This window comes from Pangasianodon hypophthalmus, chromosome 7 (assembly GCF_027358585.1).
Source record: "Pangasianodon hypophthalmus isolate fPanHyp1 chromosome 7, fPanHyp1.pri, whole genome shotgun sequence".
Lineage (NCBI taxonomy): Eukaryota > Metazoa > Chordata > Actinopteri > Siluriformes > Pangasiidae > Pangasianodon > Pangasianodon hypophthalmus.
The window spans coordinates 19445995-19465133 of NC_069716.1; the positions used below are offsets into that span (position 1 = coordinate 19445995).

Genomic DNA, 19139 nt, shown 5'->3' on the forward strand with positions numbered 1-19139 from the left:
AGCAGGGGGCAATGTCGCGCCGCATTTGTGCCTTAACGCTCATTGAAACAGCATAGAAGAACAACAACACGTGAATGCGAAGCTAGCGGATATTTAATATACGTAGCTTTTGTGATATTTTTATTTTTCATTAGATATAACATCACAGAGACTGCTGCAATGAAACTACTAACGCATAACATGTTGACATCGCATGTGAAAGGAGTAACTAAAGGATATCCGCTGCTGATCAAGGTAAACATGCTAGCTCATGTATGTTCAGGTATCATCTGCTAAGTTAGCTAGCGCAGTGTTTAGATCAGTGATGACTGCTTGAGGTATTAGATGGTATTAGATCTATATCTGTCAGTAGCTTGCCAGTAAAACTATTAGTGTTGAGCAGTTATATCACAAGAAAAAGTTTCACTGGTGCATGATGAGATTTAATATGTCTCCTCATTTGTTGTCAGCTCTTACTTTGTTGAAAGCTTCTCTTTAAATTAATGAATTCTTAATTAGGTCTTGTGATTTTGATTCAATTATACTGAGAAAGTCAGTGTTTCAGTCTTATTTTTGTCTTATTTATCAGTTTTATTGTTTGTCTTCATTTCTAACAACTTCCATGGCCTATGTGACAAAAAAGTTTATTATAACCTGCAAAACTAGTTACACTGTTTAAAAAATAAACTTTGAAACATTTGTACCATATTAACAGCACCTTTCCAATTTTTCTTTATTATTAACCTTGCAACTAACATCAGTTTGACATTTATGTTTTTTTAAGTTACTGAGTTTTATATTAAACTGATTCAAGTGACCAGACAGTTACAGTTATAACTGACTAAATAGTAACTATAATAACTTTGATAGTAGTTTATAGTGATACTGGGCTCTACCACTGTAACATAATAATAATAATAGTAATAATAATAATAATAATAATAATAATAATAATAATGTGTATCTCCCTGGCTGTGTTGACACTTTGGAAACCCAGTACTACAACAAACGTGACACATGAAAATTCCTTCATGTAGGTTTTCAGTGAAGAAACTGGTCTGTTCATTAATCATCTGTCTCCTCTCTGTCCTCTCCAAAGGCGACGGAGGTCAAAGTGAATGAAGTCGAGTTCAACCCTCAGTTTGTGAGCCGGATGATACCGAAGCTGGAGTGGAGCGCTTTAATCCATGCAGCTGAAGGGGTGAGGCTCGTTCAACTTATAATTCAACAAGAGCTTAATAAGAGCTTTGACTAAATAATTTGTTTCCACAGCTGGGATATCTGCAGGACTTGCCCAGCACGCTTGTATCGAACTATGAGAACGATGAAGACTTTTTACGCAAAGTGCACAGAGTCCTGCTGGAGGTAAGAAGAACTGCCTATGAAAATTGCACTTTGATACGCTGAACTCAGGCTTTACAGATTTTTCTGTTGTCTTCACGCCATTAAAAGACTATTCTACAGGATGTCCCAAACGTCTCCATACATAAGATAAATTAACACTTTTAGCAAAATGCAATTTTATTTACAAAACTTCCTCTATATGATTGCCATTTCTATGTAAACTCACATGGAGTCGTCTCTCCCACTCATGATGAACTCATGTTAACACATCTGGTATTATGCATGTGAATCCATGTCCATCGAACACATCTGGTGTTATGCATGTGATTACATGTCCATCGAACCCATCTGGTGTTATGCATGTGATTGCTTGTCCATTGCAACCTTGCGACAGCTTCCTGATCCAGCCATGAGAATGATTTCTATGTGTTCTTCTTTTATCAAAGTCATTCTTAAAGGCTATCTGAAAAAACGTATAATATAACCTAAGTATGAAATATTTTGGAAGACATTTTGCTAAAATGTGTTAATGTTCCCTATATATGGAGACTTTTGGGACATGTAATGTTATGTCATGAAATAATTTGGCAATTAGCACTACTGTGTATATTCTGTATAATTATGTAGGTATACTGTATATAACTTTGCAGTATATTAAACTGAAATGTCAGAAGCAATATTCAGTTTCATGGCACTAACTGTTTGTTATTATGCACTAGTCTTGATTATCACTACTAGACATTGATTTTTTCTGTGTTAATAGGTGGAGGTGATAGAGGGGACTCTGCAGTGCCCTGAGTCTGGTCGAGAATTCCCCATCTCAAGAGGAGTCCCCAACATGCTTCTCAATGAAGACGAGTCATAGGAGACGTCCCCACTCCTGTTTTATTCAAATATAACAAACAGACAAACACCACATTAATGTTGTATGGGATTGCAGCAGAGTTGAATTGCAATGAGTCAGGATATCTGCTGTTCCCCTGAAACACTTGGCATCATCCAAACCTGGTCCTTAATTTAAGAAGTTAATCTTAATAGCCAGTTCCACTGGTACTGGCCCTTGTTTTCTCAGCTCTTGTTTGTATTATGTTTACTATGTTTTGTAATATACTTTTCAATAAAACTGTGTTACATTACATTTTGACTGAATCTTGAATGAATCTTGTATTATTATCTGGTTGGGTTAATGCTACCTCTGTGAGTTAGTATTTCTATTTAGATGCACTTTGTAGATCTGACTTATTTAGGATACATAAGTTCACAGACACCCAGAATTGGCTATTGTCACTCTACATGATAGGGGAGAGGGTAGTTTTGCCATCTGAACAACACCAGTGATTTACTCCACTTGTTGACCAAACGTCTACATCTGAGATCGGAAATCTATGACAAGAGATCTGGCTCTTCTATGATTTTATATGGCTCAGTAATATTAGATTACAAACCAACCTGAAAAAAGTTTAGTGTAATCTATTTCCATTAAAAGCTGTTTAATTACAAATGATAAAATATTGATATTATAATGATTCAAATAAAACTGTGTTTGCGTGTGTGAGATCTGATATGTAACTGTAGTGTAGAGTAACATTTACTTCGGACAATGACTGAGCCACTGGGTCATTTACAGGTCTATACTCACTGAGCACTTTATTAGGAACACTATACTAATACTGGGTAGGGCCTCCCTTTGCTCAAAAAAGGACCTCACTTCTTCATGGCACGGATTCCACAATATGTTGGAAACATTCCTTTGAGATTTTGGTCCATGTTATCATCACCACATGATGTAATTCCTGCAGATTTTTCAGGTGCATTTTCATGCTGAGAATCTCCTGTTCTACCACATCCCAAAGGTGTTCTACTGGATTCAGATCCGGTGATGGGGAAGGCCATTGAAGAACACTGAACTCACTGTCATGTTCATGAAACCAGTTTGAGACGATGTTTGCTTTGTGACATGGTGCTTTATCATGCTGGAAGTAGATATTAGAAGATGGGTAAATTGTGGCCATGAAGGGATGCACATGGTAAGCAACAATACTCAAAGAGGCTGTGGCATTCAAGTGATGATTGATTGATATTAACAGGCTCAAAGTGTGGCAACAAAACATTCCCCACACCATTACACCACCTCCACCAGCCTGGACTGTTGACACAAGGCAGGTTGAGTCCATGGGTTCATGCTGTTGGCACCAAATTCTGACCCTACCATCTGTGTGCCTCAGCAGAAAATGAGCTTCTTCAGACCAGGCTACTTTTTTCCAGTCTTCAACTATCCAGTTTTGGTGAGTCTGTGCCCACTGCAGCCTCAGCTTTCTGTTCTTGGCTGACAGAAGTGGGACCTGACGTGGTCTTCTGCTGTTGTAGCCCATCTACCTCAAGGTTCAATGTGTTGTGCATTCTGAGATACTTTTCTGCTCACCACAATTGTTACAGAGTGGTTATCGGAGTTACTGTAGCCTTTCTGTCAGCTTGAACCAGTCCGGCCATTCTCTGTGACCTCTCTCTTCAACATGGTGTTTCAGTCCGTAAAACTGCTGCTCACTGGATGTTTTTTCTTTATTGCACCATTCTGAGTAAACTCTAGAGACTGCTGTGTATGAAAATCCCAGGAGATCAGCAGTAGAAATACTCAAACCAACCCGTCTGGTACCAACAATCATGCCTCGGTCAAAATCACTGAGATCACACAATTTTCCCATGTTCTGATGGTTGATGTGAGCATTACGTGAAGCTGCTGGCCCATATCTGCATGATTTTATACACTGCACTGCTGCCACATGATTGGCTGATTAGATAATTGCATAGGTGTACAGGTGTTCCTAATAAAGTGCTCTTTGAGTGTAATTGTCAGGTCAATCCAAAGTCTACAATCTGTTCATAAGGTTTTAAAGCTAATATTAGTAGTTATACAGATTTGATGAAACAGAACTGATTCAAATCAGCAATTCCAGACTATTCAGGATTTGTAGCATTTTTCCCAGGGGCTGCTCTAGCAGGTATTTAATTTCCCATTTGAGTTTTTACATCTAGTTGAATTTTTCTTGACATTAAAATAATCGTTACTATGAGTAGGCTACATGATTGAAAACTAGTCTCCTCTTTTTCACCTTTGTCTTTTTTTTGTCTGATAATGCAAAAATTCCAAGATCCAAAACTGTTTTTTTTCACTGATTTTTCTTTCAGTGTTGAACTGTGTTGGCTCCTGACTGTGTGTTAGGACCTGAGCTGATGTTTACACGGAAAGCAGTGAGGGCGGAATGACGTGGCGTTTTAAAGCCTATATTTGGAAAAAGGGAGGTTGGAGGGGGAAATGCGTTTTTTTTTTTTTTGTTTTTTTTTTGACGGTCGGTATTTTTAAGTCTCCTGTTGCTGCAATACCGCCACTAACCACCAGAGAGGAAACCTTCACTTACCGTTCCTTCCTCTTACCGCTAGATGTCGCCAAACTCTCTCCATCCATGTGGGCATTTTTCTGTCTTTTCAACTTCTGCTTCTGAATAAAGGCTCACATCCTGAAGTCATGTTTGAACAGGAAAATCTTTTTCTTTTTTCTCTCAGTCCTATCAACCACCCTGATTATAAATTCCTCGCAGCATATTTCCTCATCCCAAGCCTAATTTTTTTTTAACCACTTCAAGTTCAATTATAGGCCTTCGCCTGAGGCTGTAATAAGCTTATAATGGAGGAGGTGGAGAGCTGCAGTAAAGCTGTTTTTGAAAGATTAACGATCGAGTAGTTCACACACTGTAATTAACAGTGAGACTGAGAGAAGAAAGAGAAGGAAAGGAGGGAGAGGTAAAATAAAGAGCGAGTGTAGTCCAAATGAAAGGACTGAGATCTGGGGTAGATATTAATCATTTCAGGGAGAGAATGAAATGCTTCTGAGTAATAACACAAAGAGATGCTACGGCTAAAAATATAATTTATTTATTACAGAAATTTCTAAGAAAATGAGTTTTTTTCCCTTTAAGCCACTGGTTTCACCTCTAGCTGCTGTGTACCATGAAGCACCCTAACTAGGGGAAACTTTTTAGCCAAATGTATGATTCAAGAACAAGAATCTGAGGCTATCAAGGGCACAGACTCAACGATTTTTTTTTCTAATCTTCAACTGTCCAGTTTCGATGAGTCTGTGCCCATGATAGCCTCAGATTCCCGTTCTTGGCTGACAGGAGTGGAACCTGATGTGGTCTTCTGCTGTTGTAGCCCATCCACCTAATGTTCAATGTTTTGTGCATGATGAGATGCTTTTCTGCTCACCACGGTTGTAAAGAGTGATTATTTAAGTTACTGTATCCTTCCTAGCAGCTTAAACCAATCTGGACATTTTCTCTGACCTCTCTCATCAACAAGGCGTTTCCACCCCCAGAACTATCGCTCACTATTTTTTCTTTTTCGCACCATACTGTGTAAACTCTAGAGACTGTTGTGTGTGAAAATCCCAGGAGATCAGAAGATTCTGAAATACTCGATCTGGCACCAACAACTTGCCAGGATTAAAGTCACAGAGATCACACTTTTTCCCCATTCTGATGTTTGATGTGAACATTACCTGAAGCTCTTGACCTGTATCTACATGATTTTATGCATTGCAATGCTGCCATATGATTGGCTGATTAGATAACTGCATGAATGTACAGGCGTACAGATGTTCCTAATCAAGTGGATGGTGAGTACATGTATAAAACGTCAGATATTAGGAGAGATTTCATCTTTCAAGCTAGCAAAAAAAAATAAACTAATGTTTGACCCCACCAAGAAAAACCAAAGTAACCAAAACAAAACAATTTGTCTATTTTAGTTGTTCTGTTTGTTTTGTTTATTCGTTTGCTTTAAATAAAAGATGTAGACTTTGATAAAATGTCCCCACAAGGTCACAATTGTCAGTTATTACTATCCTTGTGGGGACATTGGATCCAAGCTATAAATACATGCCCACTCACTCTCTTACACACACAGGCACTTTTAACAACAACAACAAAATTATTTTCAATTGCTTTCTCTTTTATGCAATAACACAAGTGTTTGTCTTACTATCCTTGTGAGGATCTTCCAGTGACAAAATTATGAATGCAGCTAATTTGCTCAATCTGACCCTAACCCTAACTTCAGTAACCAAAAGGAAAACTTTTGGCTCTTTTTTTCCCACTTGGGGATCAGCCACATGTTCCCACAAGATCAAACTGATCAGATATTCCTAGCCTTGTGAAGACATTATGATCCCACAACACACACACACACACACACACTGTAATAACTCCAGTGTTTTTCTCTCATATGTAAAGCCACGCCCCTTTTGTTAAGGCTATAGAACAATTTGTAGGTGGTCGGATATTAAATTTAAAACCTATAGGCTAGGATGTTGCAAGAAAAAAAAAAAAAAGAAAAAAGAGAAAGAAAGAAACGTCTAGTGGTTCCTGGGAGAGTAACATTAAAAAGAAAGTAGACCCACTAAAATAGCCTCCCCCAAAAAGCTCCGAGTCGCACCGCAAAAATCCCAAGCATTGCTCCGACACCACACTCCACCTCAGACCCACTCAGAGGACAGCCTGCACTGCACCTCCTGCTTACCTCACCGCCTCTCCAGACCTAAAGCAACTATTCAGCACTGGGCTAAAACTTAGTACTCATATTCACCACTTTTTTTGAATAGCATGTTTTTATAATGACGTGCTGCATAATTCGTGCGCATTTTTTCTCAAGTAATTTATTTACCTGTAGATGAAGGAACTTATGCAAACGCTAATTTGGTGATTTTTTTATATATATATATACATATACGTATATATGTTTTAATTTGGCTTTTGTTCCAGCTCTGAAGTGATACACAGACTAGGCTGCTATGTGTAAGGCAGCAGCACGCGGAGCAACGTGATGCCTCGCAGCGCGCGCTAAAGCAGATAAAGCGTGCACGTGAGCGCGGTGTGGGTCAGTCACCAGGTGCAGGCGGCACGCGGCGCAGCTACAGCGCACTCAGAGCAGCTGTGCAAACCCGAGTCCAGCACCGAGCCGTGCACGGAGATTTCTCTTTCTTTCTTTTTTTTTTTACACTTTTTTTTTTTAAAACAGCCATGTGGTTCATCAATATCGCGCTGCTTATCCTCAAGTTATCCGTTTCGGCTGAGGGCTTTTCGACATGCCAGTCTTATGACCTGGACGATCACAAGTCGAAGAGGATAGAGGCGGTGCGCGGGCAGATCCTGAGCAAGCTGCGCATCCGATCACCACCCGACCCCGCATCAGCCCCGCAGCCGGAGTCGGTGCCCTTCGAGGTCATGCTGCTTTATAACAGCACCAAGGATCTGCTGAAGGAGCGCGCGCGCCACGCCGAGTCCGCCTGCGAGCGCGAGAGCAGCGAGGAAGATTACTACGCTAAAGAGGTGCAGCGAGTGGACATGCTGCCTCAGCGCCCCGACTCCAGTGAGTGCTCAACTTTCTCCCTCATTTCACAGCAAAGTACAAATTCTAAATATCACGAGGTTCTGTGGACTCTTAGGGCTGGACCATATCATCAGAGTGTATCAATACCGTGATCTATTACGTCACGACACACTTTTACGACAGTATCGTCAGTACTTTTCTATCAAACAGTAGCAGATTCAGTGGAAACAGTTCCACTTCCTCTCTGTCTCATGTTAAATTCTTTCTTTTTTGTGAGTTTCAGATACAAGAGTTGTTTTCAGTTCTGTTTTTGCTGTCACACAATCCTAAATCAAATATGTTGTAATACATTTAGTATATTATTGTGAATTACCAGCTCACCCACTCCTATTAACAGTGTACTCATGGTGCACATTATGAGGGGGTTTAGTGAAGATGGTTCTGACCCCCTAATTAACAGTCCCTCCCAAGATAAGTCAAGGTTGGTGGATTCTTTAAAAATTACAGGTACTAAATAATTTAGTAGCAAACGCTACTAGAAATGTGTTTCTCCCCAACTGATCTCATGAGAAATTCCTAAGAATTCAAATTAATGAGTGCAGTGTGGTTGGATTTCATGTAATGGAATTAGCAAAAAGAAGATATGAAGGTTTACCCTGCTCCTAATCCTAACCTGAGCCTTCATATCTTTTAAACAGCTTGAGTCGTGTGAATTGTTACAAATTTCCGACTGAGACCGTGATGATTTCTGAAACAGTGTGAGGGAAAAAACTTGTAAATCACACATTTGAACACACCCCTATAACAGCTAATAACACACATACATACATTTATCTATCTATCTATCTATCTATCTATCTATTGATTTATCAAACTATACCTTGCCTCAGGCTTGACTCCCTAATTACATATGCATTCATTGTGAGGAGAAATATGTCTAGGCAAAACTAGTCTGAGAATTAGCTTGTGCATGTAATATTAACAGAAGCACAGATATGTGTTATGTCTAGGATCCTTGCACAAACACCCCTGCGGGAAAAAACTGACCCCAGTGAATGTCATTATATGATTCACAGTCTAAGAATACTGTCACTATTTGCAACCTACTTTTTTCCTGATTTTGTTCAACCAATCAGATACAGCGAGGTCTATGAATCCCACATGGTTCCAATGTTTTTTTTTTTGGGAGGCTCGTAAGGGGATGGATGTTGATTTGGAACTGTAGATGAATTTAATTACCTTGAGGTGAACGTTCTGAAAAACCACCCAGACTTTAAAAGAATGCTCCTGTTATTTCCACAGATGCGATAAACACAGTGCCCCAGAGTCCATACTTCAGAGTGGTGAAGTTTGACGTCACCAATGTAGACAGGAATTCTAGCACACTTGTCAAGGCAGAGTTTCGCATATACAGGGTGCAGAACACACATGCGCAAGCCGCGGAGCAGCGAGTGGAAATATACCAGGTGAATTCATTCAACAATATGTGTGCATGAGCTCGGAGTCATCTCTGCAGAGTTGGTTCTATAAGAATAAACAGCTATTTCAAAAGTTTTTAGGTCTGTAACTGCACCTCTTGTTCTCTCTTCCTCCAGATTCTGAAATCTGACGATATTACAGGTTCCCCTCATAGGTATATAGATTCCAGAACCGTACAACCACGAGCCAAGGGGGCGTGGCTGTCTGTTGACGTCACAGAGACTGTGAAAGAGTGGATGGCTTATAAAGGTCAGAGAGTTCAAGCAGTCACACCACACAGGAAGTGGGGCTGCACCACACAGACAAAACACTATACTGAGATTATATTGCTGCATATTGCATTTGTGCTAGAAATACGCTGGTGAGCTCTTGATCTGAAATGGATAAAGACTGGCCTGGATTGTTTTGACCAAAATTATTTATGTTTGTTGAATCATATGAATGCCACAATATATCAAAAACCCACAGATATGCTCATTTGGATTATTGGTCAGCTTGGTCAGGATGCTCCAGGCATGCAAAATAAAGATATTTTTTGAGTGTTAGTTTGCTTATTGCAGCATTGCTTCAGTAAAAATGAAGGAGCACTATACTGAAAAATCCATGAATAATCTTGTGAATGTGACGTGAATGTGAATCCACTATTTTCTCTCATTATCCCCCATTCAGAGAAGAACTTGGGCCTGATGCTCAGTGTTCATTGTCCATGCTGCACATTTGTTCCATCCACAAATAATATTGTGCCCAACAAGAGTGAGGAGTTGGAAGCTCGATTTGCAGGTCAGGGTCTTTCATTTCTTCTTGCTCCTGTCACCTTATTGCTCTGGATTGATGTAACTCCAAATCAGAAATGGATTCTGTGATATCAATACAGGAACCTAGTGGTTGTTAACAATGCTAATTGATAGACTTTAAAACGAGCCATGTATCTCCATTTTACAGGTGTTGATGATGACCTGATTCGCCCTAACAGGACGCCACGTCTGACTAAAGGCCCCATAGAGTTCAGTACTAAAACACCACACCTCATACTGACCCTGCTGCCCACAGATCGTTTGGAGAACCCCAACAAAAAGACCCGCAAGAAGAGGGCAGCTGCTGACACTACAACATGCTCCAGGTACCATTAGAAAGGCATAAAAACAGCTATAAGGTTTTGGGGACATGCAAACAAATAACTATATGTGTGTGTGCGTGTGTATAGCATATATGAAAGAGTCTCTGTATTGGGTTGTACTGTAAACGTACTGGCATACAGTGTATCCAGTGTTTGCGTGCAGTGACTTGCTTAGGGAGTGCCTTGTGTTTAAGTGTGGAAAAAATAACAGAGATGTGCATAAACCTTGTCTCTGTGCACCTTCTCATTGCTGTATAAACTATAGACAGTTGAAACACCAGGCTTTAACCAGACTGCTTACGACACATAATGTGGAGAAAATCATTCTGCTGAGTGATTTGGGGTGGTTTATGAGCAAAATATTACGTTTCTAAGAGCAAAATAAGATTGGCTTGGACATACTCCAGTGTTTTTTCACTCTTCAAAAAATGTGATCTTAGCAAGTAAAAATATATTGAATATAGACAAATTCAACACATATTTCTCCTTATTGGACTGTTTCTAAACAAATATAAGATTATTAAGCCTATTTCTAGATATTTTTACTCGTTTCAAGCTTGAGTTCGTCTTCTATTGGCAGGTAAATTTGCTTATTTTAAGCACTAATTCCTTTAGAGAACAGAATAAGACAAATTAAAGCTGAAATTGGTAAGTATATCTAGAAATAGGCTTAATGGTCTTACAGTTGTTATATAAGAATCTCATAACAAGAAATATTAGATAACATTATTCAAGATATCTTCACTTTCTATCATTTTTTTGCAAGACACCTAATCTCTTTTCACAAATTCAAAGGTATAGCTGTGATCAACTGTCTTAGGTTAATACAGACATGAGAGAAAGTCTTATCAAAGCTGATCATATCTACTTTTAAAAACCTTTCAACAATACAGTAAAGGAAGGATTTAGGGAGAACTATTCACCATTGGATTTTCATTATAAGTGAGATTCACACAGATTCAGACTTTCATTACTGTCTGTGCTAATTGCACATACACTGTAGCTGTGATAGAAAGAGCTCTAAATGCTGGATTATTCCATTAAAAAAAGCAAAAATTGCAAAAAATCCAAGAAGAGTGCAAATTTTGACACGTTTGGTTCTTGATTGTAAATTAGCATTTAGTTTTATGAGAATATATCAAAGCCTACCAAAGATGAATCCCACTTTGCGTTTTATGATGGAAAACAAAGCAATTTATGACTGTAAGATACAGAAAGCAAAGAGGATGCAGTCATTTATCAGTTTTTAGCTATTAACTGTACATTTTTTGTGAATTCTCCCATAGGAATGCAGATCAAGGCTGTTGTTTAAGGTCTCTGTACATTGACTTCCGTCGGGACCTAAACTGGAAATGGATCCATGAGCCAAAAGGATACAAAGCAAATTTTTGTGCTGGCAACTGCCCCTACTTGTGGAGTGCAGACAATCACTATAATATGGTGTGTGAATAAAATGCTTTATATCTGGGTTGTGTTTTCTATCTCGTGTATTGTCCTATAGTTAGAATAACAGGCATTTTTGTATTCTAAAAGTATTCACAGAACTGCCCATTGTGTCTCCCTTTGTCTCGTCCAGATTTTGCCACTTTATAACAAAATGAATCCTGAGGCATCGGCGTCTCCCTGCTGTGTGCCTCAGGACCTGGAGCCTCTTACTATCGTTTATTTCCTTGGTCGGACTCCACGGGTGGAGCAGCTCTCAAACATGGTGGTCAAATCCTGCAAATGCCGCTGACTGCTGGAGGTACGCGAGTAGAGATGCTGAAGAGATACAGCGCACAGGAGAGGACGCAGGAGACACAGTAGAGTATGGACAATATCTGTGGACAGCCAGAAGAGCAAGCGAATACATCTCAGATGTTGGTGCGCATGTTTTCTTTTTCTCAGGTTTCACTCAGTTGGAGTTGATTCAGAGAGTTGCACAGCATTAATCGATAATTGCAAATAATCTAGACTTCACCAAATGAAACTGTTTCAGGTACATAATGCCATTCAGTCTTATTGTCCTTCATGTTTCAAACCGTTTTTCTCTCATAGTCTTTTAGTCTGATGCAGCTTCAATAAAAAGAAAGTATTTAAGAGATGGTAGTCAAAGAACCACCAGGCGTTAGTGTGTGGACCTAGTTGTGCAAGAGCAGTTTACTGTAGAACTGTAGAGCAGTTTTTTTTGTATTTTTGATTACACAAAGTGTACATATTTTTCCAGACAGGAAAGGGTTTTATATGTTTATATACCAAATAAAAAAATTGATTACACGACTCAAATTTGACACTTTTCATCAGCTACATTTTTTATTAAATGAAATGAGATATAATGAACTGAAATATAGTGGGTTGGTTTCATCCATTCACTTGGAAGCAAAAAAAACCCCACAGAAAACAGTATAAACCTTTTATATATTATGGGTTATATATGATATTGGAATGGCTGGCTGCACTGAAAGCTCACATTTGTGTCGTGAGCTCGGCAGCCCAGTGCGGTTGCGCCTTGCAGGGCTCCGGCATAAACAGGATGGAAACGATTGCCAGAGAAACGCCAGATTTAAATGCCTGGCCTTCAGGGTTTGTGGTGACACAGCAGGGAAAAAAAGACATTTGAGAAACCAGAGGCTGATAGAGCGCTTTTCACGCCCTCTATAACAGACCAAGCGATCTTTACGACAAGTCTATTTATATACCAACCTCAAACTCATCTATATTGCTGAATCGTGATTTTCTCTCTGTTGACTTGGCCTACATATTGCATCTGTTTATTTTCTTCCATCCTTTCTCAACCTGCAAAGCCTCAGTTTATCCTTTAAAGCCTGAAGCTATAAGCCTTGGCATTGCATGGCACTGTTTGTTTTTTAGAGGAGACGTTAAGTTTTTTTGTGCCACTCTAATGTTTATCTGTGTAGCTCTGCGGCCGCTGAGGGCGAGCTCTGGGAAATGAGAGGCTTTCTGTGTCTGGCTGCCAGAGTTAAAACAGGCGAAATGCCTCCGTCTTTCGGGACCTATGAAAACAACTTTTTATAACCCATGAAAAAGGGATGCAGAGAAAGAGTCAAGAGGGTGTTAAATGCAGTTACATAAGTGGCTCCTAAATAGGATCAACAAAATATTGCATCTAAGCAACTGCTAAGTCATCCCGAGGCACTCAGCCTTTTGCTCTGTGTATCTGTAAACAAACGCTAACTCTACAGTTAGAGATTCTGAAGTTACGTAAGTCCCCAACGTTCTGTAGGTTAAAGGAAAGTTTCATGGCAAAATCAAATCTAAAATATACATTTTCAGTCACCTTAAATGTAGTATGCTTTTGAATTTATTTACTTCTGATGTACAGTATATGAGCTGTATGGCATGGTGACACAGCGGGTAGTGGCCCCACAGTTCCAGGGTCCTCGGTTTGATCCTGAGCTCGGGTAACTGTCTGTTTCTCGTGTTCTCCCCATGTTTGCACGTTTTCTCTGGGTTCTCCGGTTTCCTCTCATCTCCCAATAACATGCCAGTAGGTGGACTGGCTACTCTAAATTGCTACTCTGAATATGTGTGTCTGTGTGTGTGTGATGTCCTGTGTATGTCTGTGCCTTGTGTCCAGTGTTCCCAGGATAGACTGTAGATCGTCTGTGACCCTGACCAGGATAAAGAGCACACAAAGTATGTATAACTATATAAACTGTGAATATTTGTAACCCAAGTTCAGGACTAGGAACCCTGATGCTGTAAGGCAGCAACGCTACCCACTGCACCACCATGCCACCCAAATTCGGAGTTGTGGTTGGTACTTGGGCTGGCCACTCTTCTGCTGTTCACTTACTCACTTTTCTGTAACCACTTAATCCTGATCAGGGTCATGGTGGATCTGAAACCTATCCCAGGAACACTGGGAATAAGGCAGGAAAATTCAACCTGGATCACAGGGCCCCAATCACACGCACATTCACACATTCATTCACGCCTAGGGGCAATTCATCTTAGCCAATCTGCTTACCGGCATGTTTTTGGACAGAGGGAGGAAACTGGAGAACCCAAAGGAAACCCACACGAACACAGGGGAGAACATGAGCTGAAAACCAGGACCCTGGAGCTGTTAGCTGGAGCTGTCACCTGCTGTTACCTATAAAAAAAAATAAAAAATACTTTGCTGAGATGAAAATTGCCTTTTTGAACCCTGCTGAAAGGACAGCTTAGTCAGCTAGAGCTCTACAGCTGTATTGGCATGGCCATGCTGGTGGACCAGATAAACCTGGTTGACCAGATAAACCAACACCAGACCAGCTCCGACCTGCATGAACCAGCTTAGCTGCTTTTTCAGCAGGGAGCCCAGAATAATTTGGATATATTTAGCTTTTAAACTACATATTGCTTTTTTATTTGCTTTCTCTCAAGAGGAAAAGCTTCAGAGCAAGCAAACCAAGCAGTTGCTTGAGGCCCCCAGTCAGACTGAGCTGCCAAACAGATATCAAGCTCAAAACATTGTCCACAAATAAACTTGATTCATCTGGGTTGGGTAATGGATGAGCTCAATATCCTAATAACAAAAATGAATCTATATTGTTCTCCTTTTCCAGTTTGTGATAAAAAGGTAAGTCACAGCGCAATGCCCCAGTGTAATTATCATTCATTTTTTACTGCAGTTATTAAACACAATTAGTCCATGGGCGCCAGCATCAGCATGAAGTTAACAGTTTATTAGTTAGCAAAGCACCAGAATTTAAAAAAAAAGCAAAGAGTGAACATCTAGTTTGCCCAAACCTTTAAAAAAAGAAATAAACTTGGAGTCTAATGGAACATCTGGACCAGTGAGCATGTCACTTTCCCTGACTGTCACACCGAAGAACTACCCACCTTCCAGCCCAAGATGGCACTACACTGATAAACTACTTGTTCAGATCATAAAAATGAAGGTGAGTGAGACCACAAAGGTGAGAGAGTTCAGTGATAGCTGATTATCTAGCACAATGGCTGAATTAAAGCCTGTGTGAAAAGTAAGATCATTTCAAGCTTTGGACAATTGTTACATGTGAAATCCATTAAACTCACTGTGGTAATGGAATAATGTGAAGGGTATTTAGTAGGGGCAACTCTAGTGGGATTTACTTTGAGTCCCCAAAAGTTGAAACATGCCACTGCTCTTATTTAGCCTTGAAAAAAAAATTCTTTGTGCACAGATGGTACTACTTAGCCAAATGACGTTTTGTTAAGTGCTGGTTTAGGCTTGCGGTTTGCTAATTGATGCTAATTGTTGATCAAGTTTCCATTATTTATTAACTACATTAGTTTAATACACTTTATGGAAAAAGGGATCCTTGTGAGTTTTTCAAATAGTAAATGGTTCTTCCCTTACTAAAGGGATTCTCCTTGGGACCCTTTCTCAAAGGGAAACAGTATTGCAGGATTATTTACACTGAACCTCTAACTAGGACAAGCCATGCATTATGGATCTTCATTTACCCTTTTTTTCCAAGAGTGTATCTTCAGTGCAAAGCTTAAGAAGTTAAATTTGAACATCATTCATCCAGACTCAATGATTATTTTGAGGTTAGTGGAACATGTCTGTAAGTTTTATTTTCTCCTAAATCATTTCTTTAAATCTGAGATTTGGATTTCAGAGAGTGCTCCAGGTCTAGGCTAGGTGGGGTTTATGCTGTCATAGTCTGTCCATCAAATCCATGGAGAACCTTCGTACGCTCCTTTCTACTTCCTTCCTACAAGCTATCCAAACCACAAAGTAAACCAGGCCAGGCCTGGTTCAGATGGAAGTCATATTCATAGGCTTTTTGTGGACACTTAATGAAAGTGTAGTCAAATTGGGTTGGATTGGACATTTTAGAAATGACATGCCTATGGGCAGCAAGGAATAAATTCACAGTTAATTATAATTTACTACGTATTTATTCTGACTTAGGCTACATATATTTATTTTTCATCCTCATGACACGAGCACCAGGACTCCCTGAAAACCCACAATCTACATGAGTTACTATTTTTAAATGGTTTATTAAAATGATACATGGTACACAATATAGAAAATTTGACTGTAACTGCATATATTGCATATATGTGCATATATTTCTGAAGGACATTTTGATTATCTTTTGCAGAATATAAAAAGTTGACTGACTTAGACTTACTTATAATACAGTACTAAAAGTAACATAATTTTACTAGATCAGTGCTGCTATAGAAGGCAACATCAAAAGACATTAATGGTGGAGCAAAATATGTTGAAATTAAAGTAAGATACTTGAGATGTTTGTTTTCATACCATGCATTAGACCAGTGTTCAAGAGGTTCAATAAAATAATAAAAGTGGAATGAATTTTAGATTTGTTCAGCTGGTCTGGGAATCACAGGTATCAACTTGTACCTCAGCAATGTTTTCTCAACCAAATACACTGATAAAAAATTCTTAATCGGGTTGTGGGTTTCTGCATGCTACCACTTAGACATAGAAGTCATTTCTTCAGACATTTCCTGAGGTTCTCATCTAAAACCAGTCAGAATAGCAAAGATAGCAATATATAAATAGTTCTAGGAAATATGGTCTGACCATAGATGTGAGATTAAATACATAAAAGTATATTAGGTCAGATATTTCTGTCCTTTGTCTGTTGTTTTAATTGGGCTTGTCCATAGGTTTGACTCTCTAAAGATAGTTTTGGGATGATCTCTATGAAAGAGTTCATTCATAGGATAAAATGAAGACCTCAAAATGCTGTGTAGGAGTCAGCCACATTCCTCATTCTTCAGTCTGCATAGCAGTTTTACAAAAGCTTGCCCTGCCTATGTAATCCTGGAATATATATTTTTTTAAATTACTGTATAGTATAGCTCCTTAATCAGTTTGAACTGCTAAAGCCCAGTATGTGTTTCCTCATATTTCTGGCTTTAAAATGATATTAAAACCATAGTCTTAAGATTAGTTAATATTTATTATTTCAACAACATTTTATACATTATTTTACTTAAATTAAATTGAACGAGCTTACACTTGGTTTATAGGGAAAAAGAGGCAATACTTTGTCTTTATTATCTTCTAGATTATATGAAGATTAAATGTTTACCGTCTTTAGTCCCCTTTAGACAGCATATATAAAATAAAGAGCAGATTAGAAATGATTCTCTGGGCAAGATAGAACAAAAAAAGTGTCCAGATGCAGACATCAGTGCTGTGGGTGTAGAGAAGCAGCGTTAGGTGGGGCTGAGCTACAGGCCCTCGGAGGTAGAAATTAGGGAAGGTTTGCCGGCCCTGTGGCGAGACTCCTCACTAAACTACCATCATGTGTTTGTCCTCTTGGCTCTAAATACCCCCTTCGCTATGCGCACCCAGCACTTATCCCCGCAGCCTGGCTTGCCAGGGCCCTTACAAAAGTCATTCCAAGAGCTGTCTCTCGCTGGCCTGTAACATTTTTCTCTCTCATTCTCATCTGCCACCCTGGGCATTTAAACCTGGCCAGCACGAGGCAACTGTGTATGCAATTTGTTTGGACTTTCCCATAAACATGTTTGTCTTTGCAATCTATACCAGGTTTTGTGTGTATATATCTTAAAACAGAGGTTTAGATGTATGGCAGGCTATTTTGGGAAAGGAAATGTTATGTTGAGAATACAGTTTGTGTGTGTGTGTGTGTGTGTGTCTTCAGAGCCAGTGCTCCTACTAAAGAATAAACATACTTGATACATACTTGCATCAGGGTCACTCAAGCAGAAACAGATCTGTACTAAATTACTTATCCACAGTTGCTGTAAAAATCATAGAAAAATATGAAATGTTGAAAAAAGCAGTCGAATTAACTGTCAGACAACCATAAGAGGGCGCCATCTTTTCATCTGAGGTTCCCTTCATACCTGATCCTCTCATGAAATGCTTTGAAAGAAAAGATATTCAGCAGCTATAGTTAATGGCATTAGATTCATATGCATTCAGATAGTCAACAAATCTAATAAAATAATACAATTTCATTAGGTTCAAACAGATGTAATCCCTTCTGCTCATCCTTCAAGAACTGCAGATCAGGCAAAAACATCATCAAAGGATATATACTTGACAATATATTATGAAAACACTCAAGAAAATCATTGGATTGATTGTAAATCATAATGTAATAAAATACTAGTACAAAATAAAGCAAGCTGTGTTTAAAAAAAACTGTAGGAATGGTTAATAAAGACTGTGGAGTGTACATGATTTATATGAATGCAAGTGTGTTTCAGTGGCTGTGTTTTCACTCTAAGACAACCTCTCTGGACTGCTGGGTGATAGACACCTCTGGATCTAGATTTCACAGTAATATTTATTATGTTCAAAGCATGGAAACTGATAGTTTCCTTCTGAACTAGTGGAGCATTCCTAGACAAGACAAGTCATTTGAAACCTGCACAGGCTGTCTGGTTCATAGGCATCAAGCTCAACTTGTGTGCCATGTCAGCTTTTTTGACAGTCAGACCTGTCTTGATTAGGAATGTAGTCAACAACTTGTGAGTGGCCACATATCAACCAATATGCAGATTTTCTACACTGGGAAGGGTAGAAAAAGGTGGTAAAACTCGGAATGCTGCACTTAAGACCCTTTCGATATTGGCTGAAAGACTCGACGACTGACAGCCATATCACAAAGGCATGCGTCAGCATTAGTGACAAGAACATGTGCATACCGCTTGTAAAGCAACCCCTCCCCCCTCCAACCTTTTTGAATTCTCATAACTGTGTTCATTAATGTATATTATACATAATTACATCTCTATTATTGATTACACTATCTTAAAAAGTCCTTATAAAGGAAAAATAGATATAACCAACATTAATCTGCGAAATATGTCAGTTAATAAAGTTAACAAAACAGTAAATCTGAGC

General features: G+C 39.1%; 2 protein-coding genes across 2 annotated transcripts; both read left to right on the top strand.

Moving 5' to 3' along the window:
* The first annotated feature begins 10 nt into the window (after window positions 1-10).
* Window positions 11-2461, top strand: trmt112 (tRNA methyltransferase activator subunit 11-2). The gene is made up of 4 exons (XM_026918248.3): window positions 11-234; window positions 1079-1180; window positions 1252-1344; window positions 2087-2461. Exons 1-4 carry the CDS (start codon window positions 160-162, stop codon window positions 2186-2188), a joined length of 372 nt encoding a protein of 123 aa, XP_026774049.1. The 5' UTR covers window positions 11-159; the 3' UTR covers window positions 2189-2461.
* Window positions 2462-6862: 4401 nt separating this feature from the next.
* On the top strand, window positions 6863-12562 carry tgfb5 (transforming growth factor, beta 5). The gene is made up of 7 exons (XM_034305666.2): window positions 6863-7746; window positions 9010-9173; window positions 9303-9435; window positions 9856-9966; window positions 10129-10306; window positions 11590-11743; window positions 11880-12562. Exons 1-7 carry the CDS (start codon window positions 7398-7400, stop codon window positions 12036-12038), a joined length of 1248 nt encoding a protein of 415 aa, XP_034161557.1. The 5' UTR covers window positions 6863-7397; the 3' UTR covers window positions 12039-12562.
* Window positions 12563-19139: the final 6577 nt, after the last annotated feature.